The sequence below is a fragment of the Takifugu flavidus genome, chromosome 16 (genome assembly GCF_003711565.1).
Source record: "Takifugu flavidus isolate HTHZ2018 chromosome 16, ASM371156v2, whole genome shotgun sequence".
Classification (NCBI taxonomy): domain Eukaryota; kingdom Metazoa; phylum Chordata; class Actinopteri; order Tetraodontiformes; family Tetraodontidae; genus Takifugu; species Takifugu flavidus.
Window position 1 is genome coordinate 11,389,033 of NC_079535.1, and position 17,476 is coordinate 11,406,508.

Here is a 17,476-nt window from a genome sequence, read left to right on the forward strand (position 1 = left end):
TAAAAGCACACACACCAAAGGCTCTGATATCCATTTCCTCACATTATCACTGCATGGCATGTCGACAGCTAAATAATGTGATGAATGATGCTGCCGGGGAAAAGTTGCAAAGCTGATGCCGACAGTGATTACTGATTTCCATTTGTATGTACTTACTTTCATGTACTCGCAAGATATTGAACGTCTAATGATAATTACAGAGTATGCACCACCAACAACAATCCATAAAGGAATTATTATCAACAATGTTAATATTATTACTGTATATTATTATCATTATAAGCTTGTATTTTGAAAGTACTTCCGGAAGTTTGGTTTTCTTCTACGGTCCAGAAGTTACGCCGACGAGAGTGACTACTTCCGGTGTTTTGGTCGAGGCGAGCGAAGATGACGGCGAGGAAGTCTGGCTCACGACTTGAAACCGAGATTGAGCGGTGTCGCTCTGAGTGCCAGTGGGACAAGATACCAGAACTGGTTCGTCAGTTGTCGGCTAAGCTCATATCAAACGGTAGGAGACGTCCAGGGTTCCCTCCTGTTCGCTCATTTAACCTTTTAGGCCTTCGCCCTGCCGAGTCCTCGGTACTTCCTGACAGCGAGACCCGGTACTGTTTAGTCTCCTGGTGTTATTATCGCATAAACATTACCTTGGCATGTTTTGCACGAGTCATACGTATCCAAATTACTGCATTGTATTTACGATATTGCAGTGCAGGAGACCCCATTGTAAGTTTTACGGCCAAGAGCGTGATTGCAGGATTTAGCTTCTAACATGCAACTGTCAAACCTCAAAAGGTAGCACAGAGACTCAGAATACAAGATCTGAGTTAAAATCATTGATGACTCTATTGAGGCAACAGGTCATAGTTGCAATGGAATCCACTAATATTGTATGTGGTGTGTGCAAAAGCAGCTTTCCTGTATCACCTGCAAAGTTCTGATTGAAATATTAATGTGACTAATAGTCATGTTTAATTATCATTTAAGTCACTAAAATATAAGATCTCTTGATTATAGAATAAAAATATGAAATGAAAAAGTCTTCTGACTCATGTCTCAGTTATAGATGGCTGAGATCCCATGGTTATAGTTTTATAGTGGTTTTTATCCAGGGGACATGTAAACATTGTCAAAAGCATATAAAAATGACTATATTTGTGTTTCAGCAAACACTGATTATGGATTTTATGCGGCATTTGAGGCCCTTGTGATCTGTTGTATGAATGGGATCAGGATCAGGATTGCTGCTTATTTAAAAGGGGGGGGTGGGGGTCACATTCCCTCCTTAACTGATCCGTAACAGCCTAATGTGTATCTTAAACCCTTACCTTTTAAAAACAAGTGTTATTCATTTGCGGAAGAGTTCGGCCAACATGTTTTAACGCCGAATCGTCACACAAAGCAACAGATACACAAACTCACGTGTGGAGATGTTGGTGTGTGCAGATGACCTCGGCGAGCTGCTGCTGGGGGAGTGCAAACTTCAGACATACCTGAAGGAGAACCCGCTCAAACAGGGAGCCAGTCCCAGGGGCCCCCGGCCCAAACTGGTGGAAGTGAGGAAACATCTGACTGCTGCTCTGGACAGAGGGAACCTGAAGGCAAGTCGGCGCGAAGCAACAGAGGGAATTTTGGTGTTTCTGATTCGGCATCGCCTTTTGAAAGGTTGTTTCCTCTCTGACAGGCTGATTATCTCCAGGAGGCCAGCTTGTTGATGGCCAAACTGTGCTACGTCGAGGGAGAATATAGAGATGCTTTAGGTAACCCTTACTCTCTTTGGTCACTGTTTATTTTTATTTATTATTTAGTATTTCTCTCAGATCTATCACTAGAACCTCTACATGTGCAGTGTGACGTATGTTGGTGAGTTTATTAATGGAAGCTGATGTGTTGCCAGGTCACTACGGTAAAGTCAGCCTGGATGACATGCAGCTGGTGGGTGCGCCTGTCTATCGGTTGTCCATGATAGCTGAGGCATATGCAACTAAAGGTACAAGCACAGTTCATCCATTCATCCTTTTCTTGAACTCCGATGTCCTCACTGTCCTCTGGGACAGTTGCAGTGACGGTTTTGTCCACACGGTGGCAGCACCACACCACTACGGAGGGGCAAGCTTGAACCTTGGTGATTTCTTTATGGTCTGTCATCCTAAACCATCTCCCCTCAGGACTGTGTCTCGAGAAGGTTCCGGCTGCCTCTCCGTCTCTGTCGAACAAGAACACTGGCTCTCCGTCATCCGTTAAGAGCACCTCGGATAGAGAGCAGGAAATTATCACCTGCTATGAAAAGTCCGGGGACATCGCTCTCCTTTACCTGCAGGAGGCGGAGAAGGTACGAATTCACAAGTGTCTCATCCCTTCCCAGTTTTGTGGTGTGAAAGTAACGGACGCCAGCTATCACCAATTATCTTGTTAGAGCCCAGACTTCTCGGGTCCGGTGCCATCCCTGTGGGTGTGTGATTAATAAGCTGCTGACAGTGTGCAAGTACGACTAATGTGTTACAGCCCATAAACGCCTACTGCCTCAGATACCGCTTCCCCCCTGGAGAACGTCTGAAAGTACAAATAAAAAAAGCAGTGAGAGTTCCAAAAATAATGCTTGATTTACTGGCATTTACTGTTTCGTAATCCAGAAACGTCATCATCAGTTCGTAATAGGAATTTCTCTTACTTGTTAATTAGGTAAACTAAGCCAGGGTTTCTCCTGGGACTTATTGACTAATAATAAGGAACAGAAATGATCATAAACAAACTTCATGTGTCACCACATAATTTGTGTTTTTAATGTAGTTCAAATAAAGCTAAATAATTCAATACTTATTCATTCCGGATAAGTCAAATTCTTTCCCGGTACTTCTTCCGTTCAGTTTTTTCTTTACACCTTTCTGTTCTTTTTGCAGGCCTTGTCGGCAGGTATTCAGAACCGCAGCCCAAAGCCGGGCCCAACCTCCCAGGACATAGAACTGGGCTATTTCCTGGAGACGGGCCTGCAGAGAGCCCACGTCATCCACTTTAAGAACGGGTAAGGGGGAATCTGTCTGGAGAAAAATCCATTCTTCTTGATAGTCGTGTGAAATCATGGAATAGTTAAAGGATCATCAACCAGAACCGACCCTGTCTGGGTTCTTTCCACCGGCTTTGCCGAGTTTAACGAAATCATACAGTAATTGAGATATTATTATGTCGCACAGATTGTTTTTTTCATCCGTGTTTGTCTTGTGGTTTCTCCGCACCGTTGCCATAGCAACCTGACAAGGGGAGTGGGCCGTTTCAGGGAGATCCTTCGTGCCGTCGAAAGCAGAACCACTCAGAGCCTTCGCATGGTGAGCGAACCTGTGTATCAGTTGATCGCCGAGGCGTGTGCCGCCAACGGGACAAACGCACACCGATTTCTTTCGTTCCTGTCTTTTACCTTCTGTCATCACCGACTCGTGCAGCAGCTGCAGTGATGCGTTTGTCCGCGTGGTGGCAGCACAGCGTCAGTGCGGAGAGATGAGTGAATCAGGCAGAAATAACAGATTAAAAGTTGCTGCTTTTTAACATCTCTAATGTTCTCCAATAAATAATTTGCTCAGATTTGATTGGGATTTCTGTTTACAGACAGCATGTTTTGCCATATCCAGTAATTATGTAGTATTTTAAGTGTTTTTATGTAAAATAGTAATTAAAACAAGACCCACATAAACAGATGGCTCCTATACAATTGCCAAATGTGTGCGTGTGTGTGTGTGTGCGCAGACCATAGCCAGACAGCTTGCTGAGATCTTACTCAGAGGAATGTGCGAACAGAGTTACTGGTCTCCTCTGGAAGACCCACCCACAGTGTCACCGTTGGACGATCCTACACGGCAAGGACACGTTCTCAGCAAGAACTACAGCCTCAGCCGGCGCCCACGGGTGTACTCGGGAGAAAAGTAAGTCTTCCTATTTGTTTGCCACTCCTCATAGTGGGAACAAAGTGGGAAGAGGGCCGCCTCGGTCCCCAAAATTCAACTGTTGCGCACTGAAAGCAGTAGTGCCTGGCGTCACCCGTCTTTCCACCCTTTTCGCTCCCTCAGCCTGTTCTGTCCTCAGGAGAACACGGAGGAGGCGCTGCTGTTGCTGCTCATCAGCGAGTCCATGGTAAATGTAGTCATCGTTGTTGGTACCTCATCTTAAAGCACTTTTTTGCTGACCTTGGCGTACCTGCATCGGTGTCTTAAAGGCCAACCGTGATGCTGTCCTGAGCAGGATTCCTGAACACAACAATGACCGGATCATCAGTTTGCAGTCTGCCTCCGTGGTGTACGACCTGCTGACCATAGCTCTGGGCAGGAGAGGCCAGTATGAGATGCTCTCCGAGGTCTGTGGCCTCGTTACCGGCTGCCTTTATGCAGTCATTGTGGGATGTGTGTATCCCGCTGGCTCATTTTGTTATTACTGGTCATCCTCAGTGTTTGGAGAGGGCCATGAAGTTTGCCTTTGAAGAGTTCCATTTATGGTACCAACTCGCCCTGTCGTTAATGGCTGCTGGGAAATCTGCCCGTGCTGTCAAGGTCCTGAAAGAGTGCATCCGTTTGAAGCCCGACGAGCCGACCATTCCGCTGCTGGCCGTCAAGCTTTGTGTTGGACCTTTGCACTGGGTGAGGATCGTCCCGCCCCTTCATTGAAACGTGGCCTCGGCGTTCTGGTTCATGAACTTCTTTCTCATTTTACGTCCTTCTGCTCTGATCCAGCTCGACGAGGGCGAGAGCTTTGCAAAAATGGTGATTGACATGGGGGAGAAGGCGGCCGAATTCCGAGCCAAAGGCTACTTGGCCGTGGGCTTGGTTTACAGTCTCAAGGCTACTGATGGTAGGTGTTCGTGCATCTGCCACCAGAATACAGTTCCTTTGTTAACAGTGTGAGGCCAAATTAAGAAATGACTCAAAAGCCTGTTCTAATCAGATCTGCGCTGTCCAAATCCTGGTTTTACCTTGAGCCTCCTCTGACTTCTACACCTCTTTTATTAATAGCGCAGCTGACACGACCTCTCTGTTTGTCTGCATCTCTGTAGCATCGCTTCGAAGCACACAGGAGGAGTACCAGAGGAAAGCTTTGGGAGCCTTCCAGAGGTCTCTGTTCTCTCTTTTACACCCACATTCTCCTCCGAGTCATTGTGCCACATGCAACACTGAGTTTCAGTTCCGGCTTGTGGCGCATCAACCTATTAATCCACTTTATTTTCTGGTTTACTGCTCATTTATTTGTGTGGTGACATCGGAGACGTTACAAAATTTTGAGATTGTGTCATATTTCCTCCTTCCTGACGAGAAATATGAAGATATTCCGCCTATGTGGTGAATCTACAGCCACCTCATAGCGAGAAGGGTCTGGACTTTCTGAGCGACGCCAGCGTGCCGTCCTTGCTCTTCCATGGGTTTTCCCCGTGTGCGCCCATTTCCTCTTTCATTCCAGAAAGCACATTAGAGTGACCCTTCCAGTGTTTGATATGTTATGCTGATACTATTTATACACACTTGCAGCCTTATTGAAGCTGACAGAAAAGGTTCTACCTGAAGCTAAAAATATCTTCAGATTTCTGAACCTTTTCAGCTAAATCATGGAATGAAGTCCTTGTCTTGTAGCTGCAGAGCTCTTTTTCAATCTAAATCTTCTTTTCACATGGGAAACCTCTGTTTTTCTGTGTAGAGCTCAGAGTCTCTCGCCCACTGACCATTTAGCGGCCTTCTACTTGGCGCTGCAGCTCGCCGTGTCCCGACAGGTAAAGCGATGTTGAGAGTTCACGGGGCAAAATCATCACCATTATATCCATTTAAAAAAAAAAAGAGAGAAGAGTAGAATGAGGAGCTACAGTCGAGTTGCTTTACGTGGTGCTTTGTGTCCTGACTGGTGAACCCCTGTAGATCCCCGAGGCTTTGGGCTACGTCCGGCAGGCGTTGCAGCTTCAAGGGGACGACGTCCACTCGCTCCACCTGCTGGCTCTGCTGCTCTCTGCTCAGAAGCACTACCACGACGCTCTCAACATCATAGAGATGGCTCTGTCCGAGTACCCAGAGAACTTCAAGTAAGAAAAGGTTTGATTTAAAGCCCGCGCTCTCTTTATTCGGGCACGCCTTTGACACGCGGGCCCTGCGCTGCAGTCTGCTCTATACGAAGGTGAAGCTGGAGTCCATGTGCAGAGGACCAGAGGAAGCTCTCCTCACCTGTAAACACATGCTGCAGATCTGGAAGAGCTTTTACAACCTTACCAACCCCAGGTATCCATTGACTTTCTGCCATAAACACTCACCTTTAGACACGTCATGTCCCGTTAACCCAGGCATGTCCGAACCCAGTCCTTGAGGACCACGATCCAGCCGGGTTTTCTGTCCAAAAAGGCTGAAAATGCATTCAGTGGGATAGAAAGCCCGGCTGGATTGTGGTCCTCGAGGACTGGGTTTGGACATGCCTGCTTTAACCAAACAATAATGCTTATTGAAAGGACAGCAAATAGTTAAACACATCAGCATATGTTAGCATGCGCTACATGAAAATGGCGGAGCTTCTAAATACGATGATGGACTTTGACACTTGGATACTGCCCGTTTGTAGAAATATGGTTTTTTTTGTTTGTTTTGTCCTGAGTCCAGTGGGATTAATGTGGATTTGTCCTTTGTGTGTGTGTGGCAGCGACTCTGGGCGTGGCAGCAGTCTGCTGGACAGAGCCATAACAGACAGACGACAGCTCAATGCCATGACTCTGCCTGATTTCAGTGACCCTGAGACTGGTACACACACACACACACACACACACTTAAGATGGCTCTTAATGTGGAACTTCTAAAGATAAATCGGCGTTATTGAAAGGGCACCGTTTGCTCTTTGCTGCTTAATATTGATTCATTTCCTTTAGCTACTAAAGAACCCCCCCAATGTTTTTATTGATTTATCCCCTTGATTTTCTCATTTACCTTTTGGTTTATTCCAGCCATTTTGAATGTTGCATAATTTAGAGGAACATTTCCAATTATTTTCTTTATTCTTTAATTAATTTCTTTTGTCTCTGTCCTCCTTGTCTGTGTTAGTCTCAGGTTCCTCCTCCTCTCGCTCGGGTTCTGAACAGCTCTCTCCCGTCTCCCCCTCCACCATTTCCACCTTTTCCTCCCCGCTCTCCTCCCCGATGTCCTCCCCCCTGTCTTCCCCTTCCTCCCCTGTCTTCACTTTCCAGCCTCTCCCTCCACCCATAAGCCCTTCCTTCCTCTGTCCCACTCCTCTTCCCCCCACGCCCACCAGGACCAGGACTCAGTCCTTTTCCACCCACATCACTCTCCGCCAGCTCTCATCCACTAGTAATTATCCGTAGCTTCCACGTGGGAATGTAGCATGTTGTTCTCTTATGAACAAGTGAAAGCACTTGAAACTCAGCTCACTAACCGTTTGGGCCAGTGGACCTCCTAGTCCAGTTCCAGGTGCATGTTTGACCCACTGGATTTTGACGGAGCTGCTGCGGTTGTTTTTATGTTTGTCTGTAGGTCTGAGGACACTGTGGCACCTCTCTATTCAAACTCCGCTCACTCTCCGTTGGGACAGTTTTGAGTCGGAGTAGTTGGGGACTGTCCCTCCTGGTTCCTTCCTTTTCTTCGCGGTCTCATTTCCGGTGCTTCAGCAACATCAGTTTCGTCTTTTTTCGTCTCACTTTCACACCTTTCCGGTCCCCTGCTCCCGTCCGCCCGTACCAGACAGTTCACGTCTGATTAAGACGTGTTTGTCCCGCAGCTGGTTCAACAGCTCAGCGAGGCGCCAGTGCCGCCATGCAAATTCCCAGACAAATCATTTGCCCCCGCAGCGTCTCAGTTTTCAAATCGACTTCGACAATTCAGCTGATGCAAATTTCTAAAAGCAGATAAAGAATTGATCCTCTAAGCTTTGTTTGTTTTAAGTTCAGCACTTTTACCGTCCTCGTTCTGCTATATAAAGCGGCGGCTCGTATCGCTCTTTCCCCGGAGACTAAAGTTTACTTCCGGTCTTCCTCCGTGTTCCTGCGGCGTCAGCACTGTTCTGCCTCTGATCCCGACTCTTCTCTTCTGTCATTTAACAGTCAACATCTCTGTTTTCCCCCCATCCTCCCTTTTTTTTTTTCCAAGGCGGCCTTCAGGACGCTAACATTCATGGTTTTCCCTACATGTTTTCTGTTTGTAAGTAGCCGTCCATCGACCACGTCACCCTCCTCTTTTCATCCAGTTTTCTTCCCGTGCTTTCACGCTCTTCCTGACGAGGTTCTGATATCCCAGAAAATTAAAAAAAGCTGTTCAAAGGAATACAGGGACAGAAACGGGCCGCTTTCCTGTGGCCCATTAAGGGCCATATGAAGCAGATCGATGCCTAAATTCTTTATTCTCTTCATGGAGAAGCAGAAGCAGCTTCCTGCTCGTAGCACAAATCAGCTGTGAAACGAGGCTGTGATGTTGAGCGCAGCGAACGCTGGTGTGAGGCAGGCAGCAGCTCTCCAGCTCACCGTAATTAAAAGATGCGCTTAAAAGCCTTCGTTAATTCGACTCACAAGATTTCCAACCGCTATTGCGTACGTTTTATTTACGGCTGTGCACGTAGAACGAAGCGCAGGCTCGTCCAGCTCGGGCGGAGCTCCAACTAACCGACTAGTGCTTCTCTGAATAACCTGTGAGTCTGTGTATTCCTTTTAACTGAGCACGTGTGAATTTTATCCACGTTTCTAATCTTTCTGAACGTTCGGGCTTTGCATTTGGGTTACTAATCAGTTTGTGTGAGGTGCACTGTGGGTATCATCGCCAGGGCAACGAGGAGCTGCTCTCACATGTGCTGTTGTAACCCGGGAGCTCGTGCGCGCGTCTTTAGTGTCGAGTCATCCGTCAAACGTGGACTTATTGGTGAGAAGTTTCACCCAGACGTGGTCACTGTTGGTTCCCGAAAGGAGATTTTACAACATTTGGTGACGGGAATGAGGAAGAACCTTAAGTTAGTTTGGGAGTCATGTCGTGGATTGTTCACACGCGAGCAGCAGCATTAACCATTTATAAACATGTTAATTATAGAAAGGAGCAGAGCTGACACTTCCTGCCGTGTACAACCCCTGACACGGTTCTCTTTTTTTGGTGAAATGATGAAAGTGAAATGCAACCGCGGCATCAGACGGAACGCTCTTCTGTCGATGACTAAACCACAGAGTGCTCACGCATGGATCCATTCGACTTTAACCAGAGGGGTTTATGATCAGCGACTACAGCCAGACTCTCGTTGTGGGAGCCGCATTGACGACATTTAATCTGACACCAAATAACTTTCAGGGGAGTTATTTCCCTCTTCCGCTCGACTGGTTCTGAACGTTTCGAGCCGCCGTTGAGGCGAGACGAGGCTCAGCGTAGCCGGTCCCACGTTCGGCCCCTCTGGTTAACCCGGGATGACACTGTTGCCGTGTGGATTGGCGTGAACCACTGAAATGCTCATGAAGACAGGAAACGTCTTTCTGTCTTCACTGTTCCTCTTTTCTCAGTGAAAACTGTTGTTCGGCCGCGCTGTGGCTGTGAAACAACGGCGCCGCCGTCTTTAACGCTGTCCTCGTGTCCACTCAGGCTCCGTTCACGCCACGTCTATCGCAGCCAGCCGGGTGGAGCAGGCGCTGTCCGAGGTGGCGTCGTCTCTGCAGAGCAGCGCCCCCAAGCAGGGACCCCTGCACCCCTGGATGACCTTGGCCCAGATCTGGCTGCACGCAGGTGCGTACACGTGCACACACTGGATTCTGAAGGCTGCAAACGCACGCCGAGACCCACCCGGAGACGAGGGTGGTTTCGGCTTGTGTTTGACTCCCCAGCTGCGCCCTGTCAGACGTGGTCACTTCCAAAGCTGATTTAATAACTGGGCCGCAGGACAGATGGTCCAACCGGCCAAACTCGTTTCCTCCATCTGTCCGGCTCGTTTGGAGCCTTCTAGCTGCATCGCAGCGATACGCAGGGCACTTTAGGAGGCCCTCGTTCTGCTCACCACCGCTTCTCTCCCACAGATTTGGCTTCCTTTTATGGAATCTATCCTGCATATAGAACAAATCATGTTCTTGAGCTCAATCCTTCTAAAATTCTGCAGGCTGGAAGCTTCTCATCAATAATCCCTGCCCGCCTTTTCTTCTGACAGCCGAGGTCTACATCAGCATGTCGAAGCCCGCCGAGGCCGCGGCATGCACGCAAGAAGCCTCCAATCTCTTCCCCACATCCCATAATGTCTTGTACATGAGAGGCCAGATAGCCGAGCTGAGGGGCAACATGGACGAGGCCAAGCGCTGGTATGAAGAGGCGCTGTCAATCAACCCGACGCACGTCAAGAGCATGCAGAGACTGGTAAGGACCCGCCCGGAGCTTGTCCCCACACGTCCTGTCTACGGGGGCTTGTTTATGTGGAGGTGGGGGGGTTTGGTGGGGGGGGGTGGGGTTGTGCTGGGAGAACAGGTTCCCCTTGTTGCTCTCTGAACGCCCCTCTGAGAGCTTCTCCTGTGCTGCGTCTCTCTCCAGTACATTTCCACCGCGTCGCTGCATCTGAAATACGAGCTTAATAAAACGGGTTTATAGCCGCTGTTAAGATGAAGGATGTTTGTCGTGCAAATTGACGTCGCTCTGTAGAAAACGGAGGGCAGCGAGTGTAAAGAGCTAATGGTGTTTAAAAAGTATCTCTCCTTTAATCGCATTAACGTAGCTTGTTATGGATTCCTTTGGCCGCCTAACCGATAAATGATTCACTCTGCGATAAAATGAATTTGAACTTTAACGGTGTAATTAGTTTTTACGTTTACAGACCTGAGATACATCTCGGTAAACAGCCGAATTCAGACGTTAAATGCTGCTTTTTCATTGGCCGAGATCCCCAGCGACGCCCGCGGGTCCAGGGCGAGACTGGGGTGGCCTCCAGGCTACGCTGGAGCCGCTCCGTTTACCGGCCGCATCACATGTGGCGTCGCTCTTAAGCAGTAATCCCATCACTATTCCTGGCAGCGCCGCTTCGCGGCGTCACGTCACACAAAAGTTGCCACTGTGAAGCGGCTGGTTCATATTTATGAGCCGGAAATGTGATTTTTGACCCGCTCGTCTCCGTTTAATCCCGCAGGGTTTGATCCTGCACCAGCTGCAGCGCTACAGTCTGTCTGAAAAGGTGCTGAGAGATGCTGTGCAGGTCAACAGGTAGGTGTGTGTGTGTGTTCTGAGGTCCAAAATACTCATTCTACTAGCAAAGTGGGGCCATTTTCGGGAAGTGAGGACGTTCTGGCACCAACTTCAAAGGAGAGTTTGATGTTTTAAGGTTGCAGTCAGAGTTAGTGGGTTAGTTAGGATGGTTATGGGAATGTAGTAGGTCTATAAAAGTCCTCACAAAGGTAGTAGTGCAAGGATGTGTGTGACAAACGCATTTGTCCTCTCGTTTTCCTCAGCACGGCCCACGACGTGTGGAACAGCCTGGGTGAGGTTCTGCAGGCTCAGGGAAACACCGCGGCGGCCACCGAGTGTTTCATCACGGCCCTGGAGCTGGAGGCCAGCAGCCCCATCCTGCCCTTCACCATCATCCCCCGAGCGCTATGAAACGCACCGGCGTGACACAAACGAGCTGCACACACTTCCCGATACACACACAGCATGTCTGCATGCCACACGAACCTCACACACACACCGCGGACGCTCCTACCCACGATGCCGTTGTGTGGCCGTGACCTCCCTGCTCGTGTGTGTGTGTGTGTGTGACCGCTTGTTCGCGTCCACGTTGTTCTGCACTTTGCGTGTCTTCGCACGAGTGTGCGAGGCAGCGACTGTACATATTTGTGTGTCCGGCTGTAACCATACACGCGTGTGATCATCGTTTAAATATGTAAATACGGGTTAGTTGATGGTTCTAGTTGTTCAGTAGCCCAAAACATTTTGTTTACATTTTCTGGAGTTGATCAGGCCGGCGCCTCAGCACGCGGCGTTAGAACCCGGTCCTCCAGGGCCGCGCTCAGACCGGGTTTTCTGACCCACCGGGTGGACGAGCTGCCCCCCCCCGCGGAAGCCGTGGGAGGAGAAAACACGGCTGGATCGCGGTCCTCAGGGACCGGGTCCCGACACCCCTGGATTAGGGGGCTCAAGCTGTCAAACATGTAGATCCTCGAGATCTGAGCGCCGCCGCCAGGTCTCCTCGCCGCTGTTGGTTTAAACGATCTTGGGCAGCATTTAAGCAAACGTTAAAATGACCAGGTGACACTGGTTATATGTTTGCTTCCCTTTCAATCAGTATTCAGAAAATATTCCCTTTAGCTTTGCAGTTGAAGGAAAAAAACTGTTTGTAAAAAAAGTCATTTAAATGTAAAACAGTTAAAGTAAAGAAAGTAAAGCTGGACTGACAAGCTGCCCCACCCTGAGCTAACGGCTCTATGATTATATTGAATCAACATTGTTAGTCACTTTTAAGATGGTGTAATTAATACAACCCCCCCCCCAAAAAAAATAATAAAAAATGACAGTATCCTCTTGTCTGGCCTGTATGCTAAGCTCCCACACTGATGCGTTTCTTTTCGTTGTTAAAATGTTACGTTAACGTACGAAAGACTAAATCCGATTCTTTTACACTCCGATGTGCCAACAGTCCCCTTTGGTTTTTGACGTCCAGAGCTGTATTGTTGTAAATTTGATGGTTCCAAGCGTATTGTTATTCCTGTAGACAGTTAACGATATCCTGTTTTTTTTTCGGAGTGTGACGTTACTGAGAAGCTGTTGAGGAATTAAGACGTTTACGCGTGAATGGCAACAAATTGGGCGGAAAACTGACAATAAAAGTAGCCAAAACGTGGAGTATTTTGTTGTATCATCACTGAACACGGATACCCCAGAGTGTGTGTGTGTGTGTGTGGTGGGGGTGGTATCTGTGTGTGTATGTGTGTCTGTGTGTAGGGGTGGTATGTGTGTGTGTGTGGTGGGGGGGTATCTGTCTAGCTGTGACCTCAGCAGGTGGTGTGTGTTACAGGCTCAGGTGTGTGTCTGTCAGTACATAGGTGTTCACTCCTTTGTCTGGATTTTATGGGGGGATTACGGCGCCGACAGAATCTGTCCTCAACTGTCGGGACTCTTTGGGTCGGTCTCAAGCTGACGCCCCCCCGACACCCCCCCCCCAGCGATCCTGCTGTGTTCCCAGGTATCATTTACAGCCTCACCCCCCCCCTCCCCATCCTGCTGTAAAGGTCACGGACTGGACCAAGGGATCTCCCGCTGGGGTCAGGTAGACGCTGGTGTCCGATCGGTCCGTTCATTCGACGGCTCAAGAAGCGTTCGGTTCCACGTGCATAAAAAAAAGTCCATTTTTTAATGGAAGAACCAGGATCTCAGCGATGATCTACTGAATCGGAACTATTGGATGTCCAGCTGACACCCAGGCTGGACGCCTCACTTACATACGTACGCGACGCCTTCATTTCTCCATCGTTCCCTTTATGTCCTTCAGAGCCGTGACGTAGATTTAAGATCGTTTTATTTTCTTCTATTTTAGCAGTTCTTGTTTCACCCCCCCCCCCCCACACACACACACACACAAATACAGATTACCGTCCTCGAGCTCCCAATTTTTCAACTCACGCTTTTCCCATTCCACCCACCCGACGGCCGGCTGTGTTGCCTAGCAACGCATCGTCCGCAGACAGAAGATGTCCCCGCGTTGACCCTCGGATAACCCGAATCATCTTCAGCTCGGCTCCCCGACGCAGCCCCGAAAATAAAGCCCGGACAAAATGTTACTTCATGGTATTTTATTGGAAAAACAAAATGTAAAGACTAGCATGTACAACTTGGAATGCAGATCAACTGAATAGTACAGTTGGACCGGGCCGGGCCTCGCCGCACCCACACCCACACGCACAATCTCACACACAAACACAAGATAGAAATACCGCAAAGGACCGACCCCGTGCCCACCAAACTGAACGCAACGCCCCCAAAGAATGATAAACGTGCAACCTTAAAGGCAATATGCTGCACCTAGACAGGCTCGGGTAAACGCTCGCGATACCGCCCGAGAGCTGCTGTTGTGTATCGGCACTACCACCCAGACCTCACCCAGTGACCCCCCGAGGGGCTCACACCTACGCCCCACCCAGGCTTCACCCCTCGAAAATGGTAAACACACAACAGATAAGAGTGTATCCTCACATGCCAGAAACACAGAATCCAAAAGAGATTTATTCCATTTGAATGTTTGTTTTTTTTTCTTAAAAATATCTCTCGCCGCTGAATTCTTTTAAGTTAGCAAACTGCAAAGGTTCTGCCGCGTCACTCGCACCCGTCCACCTGTTGGTTAAACCCCTCCGCCTCTTCCTCGTCCCTGTGGGGCCCCCCTAAGGCTCCACAACAGCCTGCCCCCCCACCCCCCGCCCCTGGGTTCTCAACAGTAACCCGTCTAAAGCTGCATGCATGAAGAACAGAAAGAAACCAAACAGGAAGTCATAGAGGAAAGGTGATTGGCCAGCCCATAGAATCGTCATGACATCAGGCAGATGGAACCAGAAGCAGAAGGTGAGTGAACCAGGCAGCTGCAGAGAAACTGCCTGGCTCAAGGGTTCAACTCCGACTGGGCGGCGAAAGCACTGGGGGGGGGGGCGGGGATACAAGCCAGTACATGCAGACTGATTTAGGTTTTTCTTCATCTTTTACCATATTTGAGTTTGTTTATATGGACAGATTTTGTTTTCCAACATTCAGTTTAAGTTGTCTATACAGAACAGTATGAATAAATGTAGAATTTTTGCAATAAGAGGTAAGTGAATCAATTGACCGATTTTCTTGATTGTTAATGCGAGTCCAGTTCATTTGGTCGTCATCATCTGAACAAATTCTGTAGAGGAGTTAAAAAAAAAAAAGGAGAAGAAAAAAAACAGGTTTAGATTCCACAGAAGGGAGAGCGCCTCCGGCTACTCTGTACTTTTAGCAAAGAAACGGCTAGCGCGGCTAGCTGCGCCTTCCTTTACCTTCGTAGTTAACCTGTCCGTCTCCGTCGATGTCTGCTTCCCTGATCATCTCGTCCACTTCCTCGTCCGTGAGCTTCTCTCCGAGGTTAGTCATGACGTGGCGCAGCTCTGCGGCGCTAATGTAGCCGTTCCCGTCCTGGACGAGATGCATTACCGTCAACCGCCAACAGCCATTTCAGGCGTTCTGTTGCCAAAGCCGAACACGCAGACGCACCTTATCAAAGACCCTGAAGGCCTCTCTGATCTCCTCCTCGCTGTCGGTGTCCTTCATCTTTCTTGCCATCATTGTGAGGAACTCGGGGAAGTCGATGGTTCCGTTTCCTGGAAAATGACAAATAAAAAACCAAACCTGGATCACTCCAAGCGTCCCACCGAAGGGGACGGGATTTACACCTGGCGCTCAGGTAACACAACACGCACCATCAGCGTCCACCTCGTTGATCATGTCCTGGAGCTCGGCCTCGGTTGGGTTTTGGCCGAGTGATCTCATGACGGTGCCCAGCTCCTTAGTGGTGATCGTGCCGTCGCCATCCTTGTCGAACAGGGAGAAGGCTTCCTTGAACTCTGGACCAACCCAAAAGACGGGTAAAAGGTTAAACCGGGCGTAAACGGGTAAGGTTAAGGGGGGGGGGGGGCAACTAGGTTTAGCACCGTCTCACCTGCGATCTGCTCCTCTGTTAGTTGGTCAGCCTGAGGAAGACGGAAGGAAACGGGAGAGTTTAAAAGAGTGGATCCAGGACAGACAGGATTACTGATCTTTGACGTATCGGCACTCGCAACACAAGCGAACCGAAGCCAAAACTCGCCGAGCGGTGCCTCGAGTTGGCCGAACACCCCCATACCCCTAAATGACACGCAAGGTTCCGAGCGGCCCGTTGTGGTGTGCGTCCAACCTTGATGAGATCAAAGCGGATGTCCGTCAGGTCCGCCACCAGCTTGGCTGCCTTCGGTTCCGTCCTTGTCGCCTCTCTACCTCGACTTCCAGCTCTTCCTCCATCCAGCTTCAACCCGGCCGCTCCCCTGTGCTGCTTGGCGCCCACACCCCGTCCTCCTGCACCCACTTTGAGGCTCAGGCCATCCAGGGCCTCCCGCACCGTCACCAGGTCCTCAGCCAGGCACTCGGCCCGTTTGCCGTTCTGGGTCGCCTGTTTTTTAACTTCAGCCAGTTCCGCCCTGGTCCTCTGCAGGCAGCTCCTCAGGTCCTGCATCTCCCTGACCAGGCTGTCCGTACGGCTCCAGGACGCGTCCATCATCACTTGAAGGAACGCTCTATAGTTCCTCTCCTGCTGGTGGATCAGCTCCCTGTAGTAGCGGTGCTGCTCGTCCAAGAGGTCATAGACGGTGGACAGGCCGACCAGGTCGTCTTCCGGTGGGTAGAGCGCCACCTTCTTTGGCAGCATGACGGAATGATGACAGCACGGACTAAAAGAGCGGCTGTGGCCGGCTGGAAAAGGCGGAGGGAAACAATTGTAGCCATTCATCTGTTGCTCCAGAACCGCGTGGCAGGCCGACAGAGGAAGCGGCGGATAAGAGCGTTCAGGCAGGGTGGGCGGCCGGGCCGGCGCAGGAGAGGAGGCAGAAGTTTCTACAGTGACCCGCTTTAGAGCTGGGAGCTGGTTCCGAAGCCGACACACAGATGACCAGGAGCTGGTTCAACTGATAATCGCCTTCCCGTCGCGGCGCCGCCAGCGCACTTCACGCGACGTCATCCTGTCAAAAGGACTTTTCCATACGTGCGGGCGTAAAAGCCCGGCTCTGTCATCTGGCTGCTTCTGTTGCAGCACCTAGGGAGGATCGGTTGGCGCTCCGTCACACCTCCTACAAAGCATCGCGCCGTCCACCTCACGCCAGACGAGTTGAGCTGCAATAACCCGAAACGCAGCGTAGAGCAAAGTTTCAGGACTCGAACACAAAAACTGGGAATCCAGCAGGACCACATTCCTTAACGCCAGGTCGTGTGTCTGGCAGGAAAGATCCCGCACACAGTGAAAAGTCAAGAAACCCAAGTGAAAATCCTATAAAATGAATTTATAGCAACCCCACCGAGGATTGTTGGGACTGTCAGCACTCCAGAAATAATCATCTCTTCTAGATATAATGGGTACAGACAAGAACACAACTACCAAACCCAGCATGGTGATACCCGCCTGAAGCTTTCCGACACCTCGGATCACCCCATTCTTTTACATCCATATCGACAAATGATGCTTTATTGGTGCATTCGTTTGAAAATCGGGCACAAAAACGTACACGCATGAGCCATGGCTGCACCGCGTATCGATGTGTCCCGGTGGTTGCTCGTATGCTGGACACATTGTCCTGCTTCTGCATCGGTTCTGACCCGGGGAGAAACAATAGATCGCGTCGATTTTAATGTTTCAGTAATTCAGGTAACGCTGGGGTGTTCGGTGGGCGGTTAACGCGGCTGACTACAGCTCAAGGGGGGGGGGGGGGCATCCATGCCATTTTACTTCATGAAAACAAGATGGCAATTTTTAATTGCAGCCTCTAAAACGCAGC

At 49.5% G+C, this 17,476-nt stretch overlaps 2 protein-coding genes across 5 annotated transcripts; one reads left to right on the plus strand and one right to left on the minus strand.

Moving 5' to 3' along the window:
- Window positions 1-345: 345 nt before the first annotated feature.
- On the plus strand, window positions 346-12,794 carry ttc7b (tetratricopeptide repeat domain 7B). 4 transcript variants are annotated; one of them, XM_057011654.1, is made up of 23 exons: window positions 346-508; window positions 1,444-1,598; window positions 1,682-1,757; window positions 1,895-1,987; window positions 2,166-2,329; window positions 2,898-3,019; window positions 3,242-3,320; window positions 3,736-3,911; window positions 4,056-4,119; window positions 4,202-4,339; window positions 4,431-4,619; window positions 4,713-4,830; window positions 5,033-5,090; window positions 5,668-5,740; window positions 5,883-6,043; window positions 6,120-6,236; window positions 6,649-6,746; window positions 7,044-7,307; window positions 8,103-8,153; window positions 9,567-9,707; window positions 10,123-10,325; window positions 11,086-11,159; window positions 11,405-12,794. In XM_057011654.1, the coding sequence occupies exons 1-23, from the start codon at window positions 388-390 to the stop codon at window positions 11,550-11,552; spliced, it is 2,883 nt and encodes a 960-aa protein (XP_056867634.1). In that variant the 5' UTR covers window positions 346-387; the 3' UTR covers window positions 11,553-12,794. The 4 variants fall into 4 exon arrangements, with proteins under 4 accessions (XP_056867634.1, XP_056867636.1, XP_056867637.1 ...); XM_057011656.1 differs by lacking the exon at window positions 8,103-8,153; XM_057011657.1 differs by lacking the exon at window positions 7,044-7,307.
- A 932-nt stretch (window positions 12,795-13,726) lies between these two features.
- On the minus strand, window positions 13,727-16,570 carry LOC130513097 (uncharacterized). Its single transcript, XM_057011684.1, has 6 exons — window positions 15,850-16,570; window positions 15,616-15,646; window positions 15,377-15,520; window positions 15,171-15,277; window positions 14,957-15,092; window positions 13,727-14,823 (listed from the first exon to the last, which is right to left on the minus strand). Exons 1-6 carry the CDS (start codon window positions 16,435-16,437, stop codon window positions 14,795-14,797), a joined length of 1,035 nt encoding a protein of 344 aa, XP_056867664.1. The 5' UTR covers window positions 16,438-16,570; the 3' UTR covers window positions 13,727-14,794.
- Window positions 16,571-17,476: the final 906 nt, after the last annotated feature.

Bases quoted from the DNA above. Each gene is read 5' to 3' on its own strand.
- ttc7b (XM_057011654.1), top strand. From the start codon at position 388: ATGACGGCGAGGAAGTCTGGCTCACGACTTGAAACCGAGATTGAGCGG. The intron at 9,708-10,122 runs GTGCGTACACGT...TTCTTCTGACAG, and splicing joins CCAGATCTGGCTGCACGCAG to CCGAGGTCTACATCAGCATG. The intron at 11,160-11,404 runs GTAGGTGTGTGT...CGTTTTCCTCAG, and splicing joins GATGCTGTGCAGGTCAACAG to CACGGCCCACGACGTGTGGA.
- LOC130513097 (XM_057011684.1), bottom strand. From the start codon at position 16,437: ATGAATGGCTACAATTGTTTCCCTCCGCCTTTTCCAGCCGGCCACAGC. The intron at 15,093-15,170 runs GTGCGTCTGCGT...CATCTCGTCCAG, and splicing joins CCTTCAGGGTCTTTGATAAG to GACGGGAACGGCTACATTAG. The intron at 14,824-14,956 runs GTAAAGGAAGGC...ACTCCTCTACAG, and splicing joins CGGACAGGTTAACTACGAAG to AATTTGTTCAGATGATGACG.